Here is a 21,159-nt window from a genome sequence, read left to right on the forward strand (position 1 = left end):
GAGAGAGAGAGAGTGTAGAGAGAGAGTGTGAGAGAGAGAGAGTGTGAGAGAGAGAGTGTGAGAGAGAGAGTGTGAGAGAGAGTGTGAGAGAGAGAGTGTGAGAGAGAGAGTGTGAGAGAGAGAGTGTGAGAGAGAGAGTGTGAGAGAGAGAGTGTGTGAGAGAGAGTGTGAGAGAGAGTGTGTGAGAGAGTGTGGAGAGAGAGTGTGAGAGAGAGTGTGAGAGAGAGTGTGAGAGAGAGTGTGAAGAGAGAGAGTGAGAGAGAGAGAGAGAGAGAGAGAGAGAGAGAGAGAGAGAGAGAGAGTGAGAGTGAGAGTGAGAGAGTGTGTGAGAGAGAGAGAGAGAGAGAGAGTGTTCCAGTGTCCAGGAGGTTGAGTGTGGTAAGGTCAAAAACAAGGTTTCAAAGTCACAAGCGTTCACCAGCAAGCAGGAAGGTGGTTTGAAGTGTGTCTACTTCAATGCCAGGAGCATCCGGAATAAAGTGGGTGAACTTGCAGCATGGTTGGTACCTGGGACTTCAATGTTGTGGCCACTTTGAAGACATGAATAGAGCAGGGACAGGAATGGTTGTTGCAGTTCTGGCACTTAGATGCTTCAGTAAGAATAGAAAAGACGGTCAAAGAGGAGGTGGTGTGGCATTATTTGTCAAGGACAGCATCATGGTGGCAAAAAGGACGTTTGAGGACTCGTTCTACTGAGGTAGTATGGGCTGAGGTTAGAAACAGGAAAGGAGCGGTCACCCTGTTGAGAAATTTCTCTCTGCCTCCAAATAGCTCCACAGTTATACAGGAAATGATAGCAAAGATAATTCTGGATAGGGGCGAGTGTAACAGGGTAGTTGTTACGGGGGGCTTTACCTTTCCAAATATTGACTGGAAGTACAAAAGTTCAAGTACTTTGGATGGGTCAGTTTTTGTCCAATGTGTACAGGATTGTTTCCTGACACAGTACGTAGACAAGCCGAGAAGGGGCGAGGCCACATTGGATTTGTTAATGGGTAACGAATCCAGCCAAGTGTTAGATTTGGAACACTTTGGTGACAGTGACCACAATTCAGTTATGTTGACTTTATTGATGGAAAAGGATAGGTATATAACGCAGGGCAAGAGTTATTGTTGGGGGAAAGATAATTATGATGCAATAAGGCAAGATTGAGGATGCAGAGGATGGGGAAGAAAACTGCAGGCAATGGGCACAATTGAAATGTGGAGTGGATTCAAGGAACAGCTACTTCTTATCCCTGTTAAGTATTTACCTGGCAGGCAGAGAGGAAGTGGTCGAGCAAGGGAGCCGTGGTTTACTAAATAAGTTAAATCGCTGGTCAAAAGGAAGAAGGCAGTTTATGTTTGGATGAGACCATGAGGCCCAGTTAGGGCCCTTAAGAGTTACAAGTTAGCCAGGAAAGAGTGCTAAGAGGAGCCAGGAGGGAACATGAGAAGTCATTGACAGATAGGATCAAGGAAAATGCTTTCCACAGGTATATCACGAATAAAAGAATGATGAAAAGAAAGATTAGGGCCAATCAAGGATAGTAGTGGGAATCCAAGGAGAAAGGAGACACACGAAATGAATATTTATCAGTATGGAAAAAGACAATGTTGTCACGAAAAATACTGAGATACAGGCTCCGAGAACAGATGCGATCGAGGTTCACAAGGAAGAGGTTTAGCAATTCTGCGAAGTGTGAAAATAGATAAGTCCCCTGGGCTGGATGGGATTTATACTAGAATTCTCTTGGAAGCCAGTGAGGAGATTGCAGAGCCTTTAAGCTTTGATCTTTATGTCATCATTGTCTACAGGAATAGTGCCAGAAGATTGGAGGAGAGCAAATGTTGTCCTCTTGTTCAAGAAGGGGAGTAGAAATAGCCCTGGTCATTATAGACCAGTGAGCTGGTCATCGCATTACGGGAAAGATATGGAAGTTTTGGAAAGGATTCAGAGGAGACTGACGAGGACGTTGCCTAGTATGGAGGTAAGGTCTTAGGAGGAAAGACTGAGGGACTGGAGGCTGTTTTCATCAGAGAGAAGGAGGTTAAAAGGTGACTTAATTGAGACATTCAAGATAATAAGAGGGTTAGATAAGGTGGAAAGTGAGAGCCTTTTTTCCTCGGATGGTGATGGCTAGCATGAGGGGACATAGCTTTAAAATTGAGGAGTGATAGATATAGGACAGATCTCAGAGGTAGTTTCTTTACTCAGTGTAGTAGTGGCGTAGAACGCATTGCCTGCAGCAGTAATAGACTAGTCAACTTTAAAGGCATTTTAATAGTCATTGGATAAATGTATGGATGAAAATGGAGTAGTGTTGGACAGATTGGTTCCACAGGTTGGCACAACATCGAAGGCCGAAGAACCTGTACTGCGCTGTAACGTTCTAATGTTAGAATAGAATAGAATAGAATCCCTACAGTGTGGAAACAGACTCTTCAGCCCAACAAATCCACACCGATCCATTCCCCTACTATCCTAAGTTTATCCCAGACTAATGCACCTGACCTACACATCCTTGAACACTACGGACAACTTAGCCCATAGGGAGGAAACTGGAGTACCTGGAGGAAACTCACTTGGACACTGAGTGTTCTATGCAAGTACTTCACCTCCTGATTCCCCAAATCGTGTACACCATCTACTGAGCACAAGTCAGGTGAGAGACAGAAATACTCCCCACTTGCATGGATGGGTGCAGCTCCAACAACACTGAAGAAGCTTGACACCATCCAGGACAAATCAGCCCATTTTATTAGCACGACATCCACCAACTTCCAGTCCTTTCACCCTGACGCTCATTAGCAGCAATATGCACCATCTACAAGATGCACTGCAGCAATTCACCAAAAATCCTGAGACACCAGTTTCCAAACTCTCAACTTCTTTGATCTTTAAGGACAAGGGCAGCAGATATAATGGCCACAACCTGCAAGATCTCTTCACCATCCTGATTTGGGAATATATCACTATTCCTTCACTGACAGCCAGTTAAAACCTGGGAATGTACTCTCTTATGGCACTGTGGGCCTACCTACAGCACACAGACTGCTGTAGTTCAAGAAGGTAGCTCACCATCTTCTCAAGGGCAACTAGAGACAGTCAACAAATGATGGCCAAGCCAGCAACACCAACATTCCGTATGAAATAAAAAATCCCTTTCTCCAGCCTGAGAAATATCCACTCAGCATTACTCTATTTCCTAACACTTAGCCAATATTTTATCCATATTGTGTGACATACAAATTTCTTCAACTCTATGAGGCACTGCATGAAATGCCATCTGGAAATCCATGTACAATACATCAATAAGCATTACCCTCATCTATACTATCACCGCTTCAAAAATCTCCAGTTTAGTCAAAAAAGATTGCCCCATTAGAAATCCATGCTGACTCTTCCTAATTAACACAGCTGGTCCTGTAATTAATGAATCCCCTATCACAACTGCTCCTGTTTTCTTCCTCAACTCCTGTCCAGTCAGGCCAATTGTGGTGTGGAAACTTGGCTCTATCTGTTCTCCCTTACAGAAGATGCACCATCATCAGCTTCCAAAATGGAAAGCACATTTATAAGCAGAATGCCAGAGGGCTTCTCCACTATCTGCCTGTGGTCTACCATTCGTTTCCTTTCTCTCGTCCCTTCAGCTGCAATGTGACTACCTCGCAACACATGCTATCCATATAACACACAGTTTCGTGGATGAGCCATGGTGCTTCCAGCTGCTGCTCAAGCACCAAACTCCAGAGGTCAAGTTATAGCAGTTGGGAGCATTTCATGCACATATGGTTGTTTAGGACATTGGTAGGATCCATGATCTCTGACATATTACAGGTCACACATGCCACTCAGCTGAACTTACCATAATGTCTTACACTCAAACTTAGTTAGTCTTCTTTGCTAACGTTTTAAATTTCTTATTTTAAAGATACGATCCTTGCCTTAACTTAAGTCTCCTTCGGCTTACTTACCCGATTATTACTGATACCACTATTATGCTGGCTCTGAGTTGCACTAATCCTTCATGTTTTTAGTTAATCCCTCAATAACACAATTTTCTAACTTATGGTTATTTCGGGACATTCCCTAATGATAATTCCTTACCAGCCAATTATCTCACTGTTTCAGAGGGAACATAAGATAGCACGCTGAAAATCAAAAGTCCCACTGTTGCTAGAGCAGTCATAATAAACGATTTTATAAATCAACGTAAAATTCCCCATTTAAGCAGAGACTACATTTCTACACTTACTAAGAACAGCTATTTATTAGTTTTTGGCTGAACAATTATGAACTGTTGATAAATAATTTGTTCAAACTAACCCATGATATGAATGAGCCTACCATGGGAAATCTTAAGGTCAGGAAGCATAGGATACAGGGAGATTTGGCTATCTGGATTAAGAATTGGTTGGCTGACAGAAGGCGGAGTGTGGTTGTAGATGGAAAGGATTCTGCCTGGAGGCCAGTGTTGAGTGGGGTCCCGCAAGGGTCTGTTCTTGGGTCTCTGCTCTTTATAGTTTTTATCAATGACTTGGATGAGGAGGTCGAGGGGTGGGTTAGTAAATTTGCAGATGACGCAAAGGTTGGAGGTGCAGTTGAAAATATCGAGGGCTATTGCAGGCTGCAGCGCGATATAGACAGGATGCAGAGCTGGGCTGAGAAATGCAGATGGAGTTCAAACTGGATAAATGCGAAGTGATGCATTTTGGAAGGTTGATCTCTAATCCTGAATATAGAATTAAAGACAGGATTCTTGGCAGTGTGGAGGAACAGAGGGATCTTGGTGTTCAAGTACACAGATCCCTCAAAGTTGTCACCCAAGTGGATGGGGTGGTTAAGAAAGCATAGTGTTTTTTGGCTTTCATTTACAGTGGGATTGAGTTTAAGAGCTGCAAGGTTTTGCTCCAGCTCTACAGCCCTGGTAAGACCACACTTGGAATTCTGTGTCCAGTACTATAGGAAAGATACAGAGGCTTCGGAGAGGGTGCAAAGAAGGTTTACCAGGATGCTGCCTGGACTGGAGGGCTTGCCTTATGAAGAGAGGTTGACTAAGCTTGGACTTTTCTCTCTGGAGAGAAGGAGGAATAGAGGTGACCTGAAGATCATGAGAGGCATGGATAGAGTCAATAGCTAGAGACTTTTCACCCGGGCAGGATTGATTGGCACAAGGGGCCATAGTTTTAAGGTATTAGGAGGATGGTGTAGAGGGGATGTCAGAGGAAGGTTCTTTACGTAGAGTGTTGGGAATGCATGGAATGTGTTGCCGGGGCGGTGGTGGAAGCAGAGTAATTCGGGACATTTAAGTGACTGCTGGACATGCACATGGATAGCAGTGAATTGAGGGGTGTGTAGGTTAAGTTATTTTATTTTACTTTACATTCAGATTAATCCTTGGCACAACATCATGATCAATTTTGCAAAGTCAGAAGCTATGCCTATGGGTGATCTTACGAAAGTGCTAGGTCTTAAGGACAAATCTTGATTCCCATTTAAATGGTCACAGGGGGATTTTATGTATTTGGGCAAATTCATCACTCCAGTTCCTGATCAGTTGTTCAAAGCTAATTTTGTTCAATTATTTGAAAAAAATCAAACAAGACCTTCAAATATGGGAGGTGCATCTGATCTCATGGTTAGGTCGGATAGTGCATAAGATGATGAATACTCTCCCCTGTTTGTTGTACCCTATGTGGATGCTCCCCCGACTTTTGCTAAGCAAACGTTCACGAGACAGAACGGCTGGTTCAGGTCTTCTATTTGGCATGTTAAATTAGCTAAACTACAATTGCCTCTCAGATTGCGGGGAGTGGATCTCCCGGACGTTAAAAACCGTCAACTAAGCTCGCTTGCAACTTACTTGAGTGATAGGGCTTGTGGGGGACCCTCTTTCAATATAGTTAGATATCAAATCCTCTCAGGCAGGGTGTCCCCTTACGAACTTGCTGTTTTTGGACAAAATGAATACAATTAAGGAATATTGCCATAACCCAATAGTTATCAATACTGTTAAAGCATGGACAGCAATTTGGCAGAAGGAAAGCAATATTAGCAAAACATCTTCTCTTAGACCTATAATGGGTATGCTGGGTTTTCAAACGGGAATGACAGATTCAAGATTCAAATGTTGGGCAGCTAGGGGTGCATCTTGCATGGGCGATTTATTTGAAGGAGACACAATGATATCTTTTGATCAGTTAGCACAGAAATACAAGCTATTCAACAGGGACCTCTTTTTTTTCCCCCAAGTTAGGGATTTTACTCAAAAAAAACTACATTTTTGACTGATGTCTACAAATCCAACATAGAGAAGAGGGTGCTCAGTGCTAAGAGTACACTTTCTGTCAGCACTCTTATATAATCACCGGGGGTGGTGGTGGTGGGGGAGGAGCTCAGATGAGTTTAATCGGCTTTGTAGGGTGTGGGAGAGCGCGCTAGATATCGAGGTCTCCTCAGAGGCATGGGAAGATATTTGGGAAAATGCAAGAAAGGTATCAATTTGCAATAGGACCCATGCTTGACAGTTGAAGATTCTCCACAAGGTCCACATGGATCCAGATCGTTATTCAAACTTTAAATCGGGGTATCTTCAACATGTCATAAGTGCAAGGTTGGTACGGGCACTCTTACCCATTGTCTCTGGTCCTGTGGCAGGCTTCTAACATACTGGAGCGCTGTGGCAGGTGCAATGGAAAGGATTTTGGGTGTAAGGGTGGAGAAGGACCCAATCTCTCTTCTTCTGGCCTGCTCAGTGTGTTCCCTGTCGATGCGCAATAGAAAAAAAAAACTTTTCAACATCCTCACTTTCTGCGCAAGAAAGAATATCATTAAGTTGGGCATCCAGAAATCGCCCGGGCCTGTTCAGTTGCGGAAGATTGTTACGGAGCATATCCCCTAGGATTTTCTCACAAGTATTTTCGTGGGCGGCACGGTGGCAGTGGTTAGCACTGCTGCCTCGCAGCGCCAGAGACCCGGGTTCAATTCCCGCCTCAGGCGACTGACTGTGTGGAGTTTGCACATTCTCCCGTGTCTACGTGGGTTTCCTCCGGGTGCTCAGGTTTCCTCCCACAGTCCAAAGATGTGCAGGTTAGGTGAATTGGCCATGTTAAATTGCCCGTAGTGTTAGGTAAGGGGTAAATGTAGGGGTATGGGTGGTTTGCGCTTTGGCGGGTCTGTGTGGACTTGTTGGGCCGAAGGGCCTGTTTCCACACTGTAAAATAATCTAAAGTAATCTAATCTAAAGTATGATACACCACAAGATGACAACTTCTAGAAGACATGGCAGCCTGGACACAGATTTGTCTGCCAAGCTAATATGGGCTTTTATACAGCAGTAACAATTGTGCTTTACAAGTCCAATATCCAGAGAAGGGGAACTGCGAACGTATGAACATGTGAAAACTAGTGCTCTCTATATCACAGAGTGAGTGTTTTGTTTGGCTAAGCTGAATTATTGTTGTTTGTTAGATTGTTGTAGGTTATTATTTATTAGTTAAGTAGTTAGGAGTTTTTATTTTTCTATATATATCTTTCTATATATATTTATATGTTTCCTTTTCTGGTGTTCTTTCTTTGTATTGTTTTGAATTGTATTGTTTTGAATTGTATTGTTTTGAATTGTATTGTTTTGAATTGTATTGCTTTGAATTTGCTGTAATATTAAAAACCTATTTTTGAATAAAAATACTTGTAAAAATTTAGTTTCTTCATCCCTAATGCACAGTGGTAGTATATCCCATTGACTTCATGTACTGCAGAAATTCACCAATGCTTGCTAGATACTATCTTTCAAGTACATGAACACTTCCATTTCGAAGGACAAGGACAGCAGACATGCAAATTCCTGTCCAAGTCACTCACCATCCTGACTTGAAATTACACTACTATCTTTTCAGTGCTGCTCTGCCAACCTTGTGGAACTCTCTCCCTAACAGCATCACAAGTGTGCAGACACCAGTGAGACTGCTGATGCTCACTACCACTATCTAAGGGCAATGAAGGATGGGCAATAAGTGACCCAGCCAGCTGATCCCTGAATTAATTAACAAAGATATGAATGAAAGCACAAACCTCAGACAGGAAAAATATTGGAGTTCAGAAAACATCTAAATAGATTGCTGGTCATACCTGGGGGAAAGAAGTTGTTAGAGAAGTTAAAGTAATGACATTGAATGTCAAGGGTTGAATAGTTTTTTTTGTAGATAGTCATTGACTGGCATGAATGATAATTGCTTCTCATCAGCTCACACCCAAATACTGTCCAGGCCTTGCCGCGTATGGACTGGACTGCTTCAGTGTCGCATATGTGAATGTTGCTGAATATTCTTCGTTGATAACTGAAGAGATTTGAGCTTACAATGCTTGGTAGATCACTGTTGAAGTAGCTGAAGATGGCTGAGCCAGGAAATAAAAAGCACTCTCTTGAGCAGCAATGTTCTGGAGCCAAAATGACCAACCTCCAATAAGCTAATCATCTTCCTGTATGCAAGGGACAAATCCAACTTGCGAAGAGTTATCCCTCCACCATTCCCAAGGTTCCCATAGAGTTCAGCTTTGGTAGGGCAACTGATTCCACAACCAATAGATCAGATCTAACCTTTGCAGTCCTGCCACATCCAGAGACAAATCATGGTGGAATTCAAACAACTAACTCAAGGAAGCAGCTGCATAAGTACACCCATCCTCAACAACTGGCAGCCCAACAAGTCAATTCAGCCAATTGTTGCCCTCACACTGAGGACTGTTCCTCCCTCATCTCTGCAGTTCAACTCGTGTCTACCTTTGAAGCAAGGCTGTCAAGAGGTCAGGAGACAGTGGCGCAGGAAGATGCCAAACTGAGCATCACTCAGCAGATTTATATGAAGCAATTGTCACTGATAACACTATTGACAGCTGCTTTCATCAGCAAGTGGACTGATTAGGTGTTAAGTGGGTTGCATTTGTGCTGCTTTATTGTGGATAGGTCACACCTGGGCAACCCATAGTCAGACGCCACCACCAAAGATACATATCCCTTCCCACCCCTATCTACATTCTGCAGAGACTATTCCCTCCTGAACTCCCTGGTTAGGTCCACACCCCTACCAAACTACCCTCCACACCTGGCTGCTTCACTTGCTGCCACATAAGGTATAAAACCTGCACCCACACCTCTCCCCTCACCCCCATTGCTCTCGATGTGGTCCCCTTTACGTCGGGGAGACAGGACGCGAACTCACACAGCATTTCAGGAAACATCTCTGGGACACACGCACTAAACAACCCCACCACCCTGTGGCCGACCACTTCAACTCCATCTCCCACTCTCACTCGGCAAGGACTTACAAGTCCAGGGCCGCCTCCAGCCACCAAATCCAAGCCACCTGACAATTGGAGGAAGGATGTCTCATTTTCTGCCTTGGGACCCTTCAACCACATGGCATCAAAATCAACCTCAACAGTTTCCGTGGGCGGCACAGTGGCAGGGCAGCACAGTGGTTAGCACTGCTGCCTCACAGTGCCAGAGATCAGGGTTCAATTCCCGCCTCAGGCAACTGACTGTGTGGAGTTTGCACATTCTCCCCATGTCTGCTCCGGGTGCTCCGGTTTCCTCCCACTGTCCAAAAAAAAAGTGCAGGTTAGGTGAATTGGCCATGCTCAATTGCCCGTAGTGTTAGATGCAAGGGTAAATGTCGGGGAACGGGTCTGGGTGGTTGCACTTCAGCGGGTCGGTGTGAACTTGTTGGGCCAAAGGGCCTGTTTCCACACTAAGTAATCAAATCTAATCTCTCCACCCCCACATAATTCTAGATCCAAACCTACAACTTGGCACTGCCCTCTTGACTTATCCATCTTCCTTCACACCCGCCCACTCCACCCTCACCTCCGACCTATCACAATTACCCACCACCTGCATCCACCAATTGCATTCCCAGCTACCTTGCCCCCCACAAGCCACACCCACACCCTCCCCTTTATCTCAGCCCCCTTCCCCACCACATTCCTGACGAAGGGCTTATGTCTGAAATGTTGACTCTCCCGCGCCTCGGATGCTGCCTGACCCACTATACTTTTCAACTCTGACTCTCCAGCATCTGCAGTCCTCACTTGCGCCAACTTGCTATGTTGTCACATAGATGCCAGTTTTGTTGCTGCACAAGAGTAGCTTGGTCAGGGGTGCAGCTAGTTCTGAAGCATGTCTTCTGTACTTTTGGCAGAAGGTTATCAAGGGTCTGGGCCTTTGCAGTATCCAGGTTTCAGCTGCTCCTTTCCGTCAAAAGGAGTGAATTGAGTTGGTTGAAAATGGATAACTGTAAGCCTGGGGACCTCAGGAGGAAGCAGAGATGGATCATCTACACACTTCTCATTGAAGCTGGATCAACCTAACTTATACATTGTTTTTGCTGGGTTGTCAATCATGGAGAATGGGGATACTTGTGCAGCTGTCTCCTTTGGTTAGCTGTTTAAGTTCCGCCATTATTCATGTCTGGATGTGGCAAAGTGCAAAGGTTAGATCTGATCTATTGGTTGTGGGATCACTTAGCTCCATTTCTGAAGTTTGGCATGGTGTTGTAGCTTTATTACCTCATTTGACGCCTCATTTTAACATATGACTGGCATTGCTTCTGGCATGTCCCCTTCCATTCTTCACCGAAGAAGGATGGATCTCCTTGTTGAGGGCAATAATGGAGTAGAGGATGTATCAAGCACAAGTTACTGGTTGTGGTTCAACACACAGCACCTCACGGATGCCCAGTCGTAAGTTGTCAGAGGTGTTCAAAGTCTGCCCCATTTAACATAATCTTAATGCCACATAATGGAGGAGAGCTTCCATGTTAAGACTGGATTGGGTCTCCATCAGGAATGTGTAGTGATAAATTTAACCCATAATGTTATGGAAAGATGCATTTGTGACAGGTAGACTAGTGAGGATAAGGTCAAAAATTCTGATCCACCAACCAGTTAGTTTCCCCATTGCCTGCTCCAGATTGAATAAAGTAGCGACGTCCTTTTGGACCAGGCAAGCATAATCAGTAGTGGCACTACCAAGCCAGGCATGGGGAGGTTCCACAACTGAAATGGAATTCTGCACCTGTGCCACTCTGTGCTTCTGTGAAATGGTATTTGAAATGGATGGGTCTTAACTGATCAGCTAAATTGACGCTGGGAGATGGTATTGCTGGTAGATGGCAGGATATGTCCTTGTCCATGTTTGACCGAGTTCCATGACACTTCATGGTGTCTGGAGTCAATATTGAGGACTTTCGGTGCAACTCCTTCCTGAAAGTATAACACTGTACTGCTGTTGGGTTTGTCCTGTTGTTGGGACCAGGCATACCCAGGAGTTCCATGGATACGGTTATGTCAGCTATCAGCCTTTTCCTTGACCTGCCTGTGGGATTGTTCTCTCAATTTTGGCACATGCTCCCAGACGTTAAGGGCACCTTGATTGATGGCATTGGATTTGTCACAGTTTATTTTATGCCAATGCTGGTACTGAGTAATCTGTCTGATTTCATTGCTTTATTTAAGTTTTGCAGCAGTTTGATACAACTGACTGGCTTCTTGGGCCATTTGGAAGGGCAGCTAAGAGTCAAACACATTGCTGTGGGTTTGGAGTCACATGTAAACCAGATCCACATATTTCTTGCCTTGCAAAGCATTGGTCAACGAGGGCTTTTACAACAACTGACAACACAGTCGCTGTTCGATCGGAAAAGATTTAAAAATAGAAACCTAAATCAAATTTTGCCTTCAGCCATGATGGGATTCAAACCAATGTACCCAGATAAATAACCTGGTGGTCGAGGTTACTAGTCCAGTGACTGTGTGCTATTTGTGGTAAAACGCCACTTAGCAGTAAAGTACATAAGGAAGGATGGAGGCAGGCTCAAGCAGTGAAACAGCCAACATGCATGGGTTGGATTGAATTGTCCATTTCTACCCTGTATTTTGTGTCACACTATCTCTCCACCTATTCATCTCATCTTTTAATACCGTTCAAACAAACACCGTGGGCGGCACAGTGGTTCGCACTACTGCCTCACGGCGCTAGAAGACGCGGGTTCAATTCCCGCCTCAGGTGACTGACTGTGTGGAGTTTGCACGTTCTCCCCGTGTCTGCGTGGGTTTCCTCCCGGTGCTCCGGTTTCCTCCCACAGTCCAAAGATGTGCAGGTCAGGTGAATTGGCCATGCTAAATTGCCCGTAGTGTTAGGTAAGGGGTAAATGTAGGGGAATGGGTGGGTTGCACTTCGGCGGGGCGGTGTGGACTTGTTGGGCCGAAGGCCTGTTTCCACACTGTAAGTAATCTAATCTAATCATACTAAGTTTCTGGCCACACTTTTTATTCAGCATTCATGTCCTTTTTTTTCTTTTACCCTGGGAAATGTTTTGCAATGTTAATGTCAAATGCCAACGGCAAATTGCTGTATTTATTACTCAAATACCTCAACACTACATTAAATTCCCTTAGCAAAGGATGCTGGTTTCTGAACAGACAATCTGGCCATCTTATCACCTCAGACGATGAGACATGAGAAAACATAAGATTAGTGACAATTACCGAGTTGTGCTAGATGCAAAATTCTTGAATGAGAACTTGTTTTCAGTTTTATATATTCAGTCCAACTGCAAGTGTTAATGCATCACAATGATTGGTCTTTTCCATGATATGGGATAATGAAATTACCATGTAAAATGTGAACATTCTATTGACAAGCAATACAACTCGTGCACTTGAAAAATGTTTTCCCCTTCTGACCATTACTGTCAGAATAATTACAAGATTCCAGTTCTTATGAGTGTAGATTTATGCATGCATTGACGACACGAGATGTCAGTTATATCACTCTCCATAGATGGTACTTGACCTAAGATGGCTAGTATTTATGTTTTCAGAATAATTATATTCTTGGTGGTAGCCTCTGGGACTTCACATAGGTGACCACAGTCCATGTGTAAATCTAGGCAAAGGCAGCCTGACAGCTGCCTCATCCAAGGACCAAACAGAAAAACAGAGTACGAGAAAGCAGTATGAAATTGAAGATGCTGGTCATACTTCTGGGCTCTCAGTCGGTAACTAAATACATCAAAAGGTATTGGATCCAACCAGATACCTTGCAAATTACCTTTTCCCAGTAGTACATCCCATGCAGTCTTCACCAAATAAGTCAAGATTAGTGGCAATGAAACTTGAAATGGTGATTAACTGAATCATAAGCTTTCTTACAACACAAAATCCATTTGCTCCATTACTTAAACAAGCATGGAAAAGTTAAGATTTGGATTTAATCATACTGACCTAGCTGCTGCTGCATCTGGTGGTGAATCATTGGATAAGGTGGTGGCGGTGTTGGACCTTGTTGCATCATGCCCATAGAGCTCAGCTGCTGAATACTAGTTGTGGTCGTGGTGGTGGCTGCAGCGGCGGCAGCATTTTGTGAATGCTGCTGTTGCTGGTGATGCTGCTGCTCCAGCTGCTGCCTGGCTCTCATTTCAGCATATTTCAACTGTTCCATATGGAAGGCCTGTCGTTCTGTGAGCAGTTGTTGTCGCTGCTGTTCCAGCTGAAATAAAGTGCAATGGTAACACACATCAACACCGTCTAAAAACAGCATGGAGACTGATGTTGTCCTTCCAAAAACTAAGACCTTTACAGCAGCAAGCTTCAAAAATGTTCAAAACCATCAAATAATTTCCAGAAATAGTCCCTCTTGTCGCAAATGTGGACAGTCTGTGCTGTAACCAAGCCCAAATTCAGCGCACAAGTAATCTAGACTATACTAAGAGTTACATTGAAAACCAATTTGAAATCATCAGCTGGGCCTGCAGCGTGACAAAGTTATGCTTAGCCGAATCTACATACATATTATGTCGTATGGAGGCAAAAGGAATTTGTACATAATTGCATCTTTTCCCAACTTGAAAAGGGAATGGAAATAACCAAGTACTTCTGCACACATACAGCAATGCTGTGACCAATCAGAATCTACTGATTGAGAATTATGATTTATGGTCAACTGTTCTTGAAGCATCTTCATGCCAATTGTGCCTCAACCAATCAATCATCACTCTCTTTCTCATTTTGTACAAAACGATGTCTCTCTTATTTTCAAGTTTGTTTTTACATCAGAGTTCTGATGAGCGCAAGATGAAATGCTTCAATTTCTCGTCTCCTTTGAATAAGTGCAATACTCTGAAAAATTAATCACTCTTGAAGAAATGGATAATTGCACTTGTTCCAAAGTTATCCTGTAAGTCACAACACAAATTAGTCTGACTGATACAGTCTGTACTCTCACAGTTTGAAGCACAACAACGATCAGTGTTAGGGCCACAGATGTGAAGGAAAAAAATTCAATAATCTGTTTTGCAAATCCTCTCAGTTCCACAATCGCAGCAGTGATTTTAAGCATCTCTACAGATTGCGCCTGTTGCTTGAAAGGAGTGAAGTTATTTCCACAAAAAGGATAGCATTGACACCTTGACCTCAGAACTGATTCAGCCCTCAAAGCAGCTGCTCACTTTTTGTGGAAATAACTTTTGCATTGTATTTGCACTAATCGAATTAATGCCAGTGCTAATTAGCATATTTCCTGAAGGAATAAAGGAAATGTATTGCACATTGCAATACAATTACATGCTCCACATCAGTTAACAGGATCTAAGCTTGAAATTAAAATGTTTCAGTTGAAGTGCTCAGATTGAACTAACTGGTGAGAATATAAGCAGTCACCACTTGTTATCTGCTTTTTCAGTTCATAAAATAGAACAGTAAGTTAATTATACAGTCGTCTCTTGATAGGATGTACACTATTCAATTAAGAACAGAGTTTTATGAACGTGCTACACAAAATGTAATCAGCATTTTGAAAAATATGGCTGTTCAAACGATGCATATTTCTAAAACTAAGGACTGCCAAGCAAACTTAGCATTTGTGATCTAAGAAGACATGCTAAGTAAAAGAAACATTGCACTGCCCATGAAAAATCTTAAGGGCTACAGCTAAGGACTTGTCTTTTGTTAAAATGATCCAACATATAAAGCTTCAACTTTCTTTCCCTCTCACTATACTCAGCCAATTGCAATTCCTTTCCTCCTCTGATTGGAAAGGAAAACATTACCCTGGTTGCATCTTTGATGTGACGAGATCAAACTTGATCTCAGTTTGTGCAATGATAGAGCTCCAAGTACCAGCACAAATGGCATGACATATCTGAAATTTGGAATAACAATCAGTAATTATACTTGAGAGGCTTTCTTTGTTAAAATAAATACAAAACACCATTGACTGAAATGGAATAATAATGCAATGGCACATTTGTTATCTGAACTGTTGAGATGTTCATCTGTCTAACTATCAACCAGGCTGCGCACTGACATGAGAGAATTTCACTCTCCAGCGGCAGCAACATCTTGTGCATGACCCCTCAAAATTTAAGCTGAAGTAGACACTACTGAATGCTCGATCGCCTCATTTCCATCCATTCGAACACTCTGGATTCATATGACACTGTGGTTAGAGCTCCACTGAAGTCCCTCACTAGCTTTGGTGCATTTTATCGTCATTGTTAGTGGATTGCTTTGTAGTGATTCATTTATGTGGTGCCATGAACATTGAAAATAAATCCCGACAGAGCTTCAAAGAGGCAATCAAAAACGCATGGAAACGAAGTACAAGGTGGCAACGTTTGGAGGGTTTGGCCACAAGTTTAATTAGGCACAAGCAAAGATGCTTGTGAGAAAAGTGAAGGTGGTATTGGAAAGATTTCAGGAGAACATTCAGCACATTAAGTTCAGTCAGCTGGACACTTAGCCTTGAGAATTGGGGTGAAGAAAACAGAGAAAGGATGTGCCAGATCAGGTGAATGGATCTTGGAGCTTGTCTTTATGATGTAGAAAGGGAAGAATTAAGCCCAAAGGTTCAATACCAATATAGGTCAGTAAGCAAAAGAGTAATGTAAATAGTAGATAGTAGAAGTTAGGATAAAGCTAAGATTTGGATTAGCAGTCTATAAAAAAAAAAATCTATAAATTAGAAACTGGACAAGACAACGAGGGAATCGTCAAATTTGGAGGTGACAAAGACATGGATGAGATAGATAGGCTGATGCATTTTGACAGTTTGCATTTTTAAAAATAGAGACATTCGAGTGTTGTTGGTCTTTGTGAGGTGTTGTGGTTTTTCTGAGGAAAGAGGAAAAAAAAAACTGGTGCAGAAAGCCTTTCTGGAATAGTGACCTAATCCACTAGGGATCCCTGGAACATTAATGGACAGTGATTTATGCTGGATCGATTTAAGACAGATGGGGTAAACATTGAGGCAATGAGATGGTTTCCTAAACCAAAAATCAAACAAAAACATGAGAAATTTTTAGGTCAGTTCAGGACAGACCTGACAGGAGTTTCAAACAAATATAGAAGCTGCCCGAGAAACATTTTCTGAAAGCAGTTAAAGGAATAAGTTAACTCAGTAAAGTTTGGTATGTGCAACTTCCAGACCAGTAACATTTAATTAGAAAGCTACAGGTTATTTGAAGGAGAGAATTCTCTCAGTATTAAGCATATTAACCTCAGACTCCACAGTTCAGAGGGTAAAAACTGTTAAATCACCTTAAAAATCTGGTAGATGAAGGTGCAATTTCTCTGCATTTGAATTTTGGTACTGCTTCACTAAGATTCCTGTGTGATGGTGATGGGGTATTCGGCTAAGTAGGCTGCTCTATCTTGCTTGGTGTCAAACTGCTTTCATATTGTGAAGCAGTGCTCTTCTGGACAGATGGCATAGATTCCACGATACTCCTGATGTATACGTTCTAAATGATGGCGAGAGTGTGGCAAGCAAGCCACCTCTCCATTCTTCAAAACATTCAAGATAAAGCAATCCACTTGACCAGCTTCCCCATTCATTGTCTTACACATTGGCAGTGCGCACTGTGTACAAGGTGTATTGTAACAAAAAAGACAACACTCCTTCACCTGCACCTTGCAAATGCACCATTGCTACCAGAGAAAGGACAAAGGTAGCAGACATATGGGAGCTCCACCACCTGCACGTTCCCCTTCAAACAACTCAATATCTTCATTTGGAACTCTATCATTATTGCTTCATTGTTGCTGGGTCAAATCCTATAATTTCTTTCCAAACAGCAATGTGGGCACTGATAGCCCATGTGGGCACTGATTGCTGCCACCATTTAAAGGTCGATGAAGGACAGGCAATAAAATGGTGACCGAGCCAGTCAAGCCCTCATCCCGCAGGTAAGTGAGAAAAGGACCAAGATTAGATTACTTAGTGTGGAAACAGGCCCTTCAAACCCAGCAAGTCCCTCAGAAGAGCAACCCACCCAGACCCATTCCCCTACGTTAACCCCTTCACCAAACACCACAGGCAATTTAGCATGGCCAATTCACCTGACCTGCACATTTTTGGACTGTGGGAGGATCCTGGAGCACCCGGAGGAAACCCACACAGACACGGGGAGAATGTGCAAACTCCACATAGGCAGTTGCCTGAGGCGGGAAATGAACCCAGGTCTCTAGCACTGTGAGGTAGCAGTGCTAACCACTGTGCCACCGTGCTGAGAGAGGAAGTTTAGAAAATACTTTGCTCACACAAGAAAACAGTAAAGTTAAACAGCAATGGTTACTGCAACAGTCATAACACGAAAAGGCAATCAATAACGTTTCTGAAAGAAAAAAAAAACTGGACAGGATTACTATTCAACAGGCTGCCTAAATGGCTTTTCTCCAGTCTGATATATTTTTTGATGAACTGCACAAACTAACTGTGACTATTTGCAATGTTGGAGTGTAATAGAAAAGACCTTACTGCTTCTCTCTCTCGATCCATAATGGTTTCCAATTCTTCAAAGTGACGCAGTTTTATTTCCAGCTTCTTCATTTGGGTTTCAACCAGAAGAGCAACAAGTGACTTGATCTTCCTCTCCTCCACTGCTGCAAGGTGCTGAAATAAATAAAGAGGAGATTCAAGAACAAATTCCATCGTGGAACAGTCCAACAAAAATTAATTGCAGAGAGTTCTCCTATAATGTGCGTTTATTAAATGCAATTTGTCTGTGACGTAATTTGTGAATTGCCGACTTTTCTTTTGTAAAGCAAACTCCCATTCGCTGTTGTGTGATTCTCACCCCGACATGAGGTGTCACGATGCAAGGAAGACTGGACTCCGCATCAGCGACAGCCAGCTCGAGCATCGCATGAAGAGCTTCATCAAAGGTACTGTGAAATGTTTGTGCCAGTGGACTTGGAAAAGCATCATGAAAATGTCGCCACAGCCTGAGGACAAGAAGCTGGGAGCAAAGAGTTGAGACAAGTGTGAAATTTCACTGAAATTGACAACAGTAAAAGGACAATGTTGAGGAGCAGTCTGAAACTTGGCTTTATTGTTTGTATTAAGAGATTTTTTTCTCTTCTTTTGTTTAAAAAAGATGTTTAGATTTTAAAGTATATTTGCAAACTCATGTAAAGCTGTTTCAGTGGTTAATCACTATGGTTACCGACTGCAAAAAAAAATACCAGTGGAGAGGCTTGGACATGGTCAGTAAGCTGCTCAGTGTGGTCAGTCAGCAAACATTGAACATAGTGGGGAAGCGACAGAAAGGTGGGTGGCACATTATTACTTTTGGTGCATACATTGTACAGGAGACATTCAGAGTTAGTCAGGGTCAGATGTTAGTGAGGATTAGAGCGACTGGGGAAGATGTTGCAGGAAATGGTGAATACAGTAGCAGAGATAGAGTGAGAGTGAGGTATCAATGAGAAGATGGTGGCACTTCAACTAGCAGAGCAGAGAAGGTCATTAATCTTCTTCCAACATTCTGTGCATTCCTTCATATGGTTGAGACTGCATTGGCTGAGATAGGAACCCTGGTCCAGAATGGCATCCTCTGTTGGCCTGGGAGAAAAAAGACATCCTGCCTCTGCATCACCCCATCCCCATCAGCAGCATCTCCATGTTCTTGCTCAAAAGGAAAGGCATTAATTTGCCATTGTCTGCCACATCTAGGGCTTTTTAAAGATGGTGCTTCCCAGCATATCCAGGAAGTGGTGAATTGTTTTGGAAATAGCACATGGTGCTAGAATGAGAGAGAGGGGCACCAAAGGATGGGGCAGATAATAAATCAGACGGGTTTTATAAAATAAGGTGATAGGTCTTCAAGCATCATGAACCTCAAAAACCTGACAAAACACTGACACTTCAGCGAAAGGAATTAAGATTCAGTGCTTGTTTCAATCTGGGATCTAACTTGAGCAGTTACTATGAGATGGGATCAGAAGACTGGTGAGAATGTAGTGCAGTGAGCAGGTATAGATGCTAACCAAGAATAATCAATTGAAGATCTTGCTGAATTGCATTATACAGTATAAAAGGTCAGTTACAACAGGTCAAAATTTACTTCGACTGTGCAAGCATTTGTTTTATGCTAACTACTACTTGTGTTTCGATTTCGACTGGTATTATTGGTGGTGAGCCCCACCTTGTTTTTCCCATGGGCCCCATTATCCCTACTGAATGATTTTCTATAAATGCCGTCGTATGGGAACACAACTATAACACTGTAGGAGAACTACCTGTAATACCTTGGTCTTCTGGTATAGATTAGGTTTAAAATGGAATGGAAGATAACAGAAAACCTGGAAGCAAAAGTACTTCCAACTATACAAAAGGTCTGCAGTCAATTTCAGTGTCAGGCAAGATCCCTTCATAGTTATTTTCCACAGTTAATTGCTCATAAACAGTGAAATTCAATGAAAAGTCTCTTCTTCCTCAGGCAGCTGAGGAAATCTGGCATGACAGCGAATGCCCTTGCCAACATTTATAGGTGCATCATTGAGAGCATTCTGTCTGGATGTCTCACAATCTAGCATGGCAACTGTACCATTCAAAATCGGAGACGGTTACTGGCCCAGGCAATCACAAAGGCCAGACTCCAATCTATAGAATCCACCTACCAGGCAGACTGTCAAGGAAAGGCTGCCAGCATTCTCAAAGATACATCCCACCCTGGCAATGTTTTTCTACAATCTCTACCATCGGGGAGAAGGTACACAAGCTTGAATACACGCAGTCAGTTTCGAAACAGTTTCTACCTGACTGTTGTTAGAATACTGAATGGACTCTCAAACTCTTAACATTCGTCTGTACCTGTGTTTTTGTCATTGTACACTTATGAGTTGCTTATCTATGCTACTTAATTCTATGATCTGCCAAAACTGCTCGCAAGACAAAGGTTTTCACTGTGCTTTGGTAGATGTGACAATAAATTCAATTCAATTCAAATTCAACGTCTTCTACCATTTGACAGAACAGAAGATTCAGCAATTCACTATCCAGTTTCACTTCAGCTACCCAACTAATATACCCTGCCTCAGCTTGTAGCCATTCTGCTGTCTGGTATGCTGTGTTCTTTCTACTATCCTCCAAAGGCGAGGATAAAGTTGTACTAAGACTTGCTTTCTCAAAATGCAACACCTCGCAGTTATCTAAATTAAACTCCATCTGCTACTTCAGCCCATTGGCCCACCTGACCAAGATCCCATTGGAATCTGAGGTAACCTTCTTCGCTGTCCACTACGCCTCCAATTTTGGTGTCATCTGCAAACTTAATAACTGTACCTCTTATGCTCACACCCAAACCATTTATATAAATGATCAAAAGTAGTGGAACCAGCACCTATCCTTGTGACACTCCAATGGTCACATGCCTCCAGGCTGAAAAACAACCCTCCACCACCACCCTCTGTTTTCTACCTTTGAGCCAGTTCTGTATCCAGAAGGCTAGTTCTCCCTGTATTCCGTGAGAGCTAACCTTACTAACCAATCTCCCATGGGAACCTTGTCAAACACCTTAAGTGCACATCTACCGCTTTGCCCTCAATCCTCTTTGTTACTTCTTCAAAAAACTCAAACAAGTTTGTGAGACATGATTTGCCATGCATAAAGCCATGTTGACTATCCCTAATCAGTCCCTGCCTTTCCAAAGATGTATACATCCTGTCCCTCAGGATTCCCTCCGACAAACTGCCCACCACTGATGTCAGGCTCACTGGTCTATAGTTCCCTGGCTTGTCCATATCACATTTCTTAAACAGTGGCACCACATTAGCCAATCTCCAGTCTTCTGGCACCTCACCGGTGACTGTTGATGATACAAATATCTCAGCAAGAG

General features: G+C 42.9%; 1 protein-coding gene across 2 annotated transcripts in view; it reads right to left on the minus strand.

The window, feature by feature from the left end:
* The window catches only part of LOC122548964 (SWI/SNF related BAF chromatin remodeling complex subunit C1a), a 223,669-nt gene that overhangs the window by 44,507 nt on the left and 158,003 nt on the right, over window positions 1–21,159 (minus strand). For both annotated transcript variants that reach the window (XM_043688000.2, XM_043687999.2), the window contains exons 25-26: window positions 17,799–17,933; window positions 13,268–13,532 (exon numbers count right to left, since the gene is read on the minus strand). In XM_043688000.2, the coding sequence (XP_043543935.1) occupies window positions 13,268–13,532; window positions 17,799–17,933 (400 nt within the window). The remainder of the gene's footprint in view (window positions 1–13,267; window positions 13,533–17,798; window positions 17,934–21,159) is intronic.

Source organism: Chiloscyllium plagiosum, unplaced genomic scaffold (genome assembly GCF_037043375.1).
Source record: "Chiloscyllium plagiosum isolate Xiang-an unplaced genomic scaffold, Cpla_swu_hap1 HiC_scaffold_4, whole genome shotgun sequence".
Classification (NCBI taxonomy): domain Eukaryota; kingdom Metazoa; phylum Chordata; class Chondrichthyes; order Orectolobiformes; family Hemiscylliidae; genus Chiloscyllium; species Chiloscyllium plagiosum.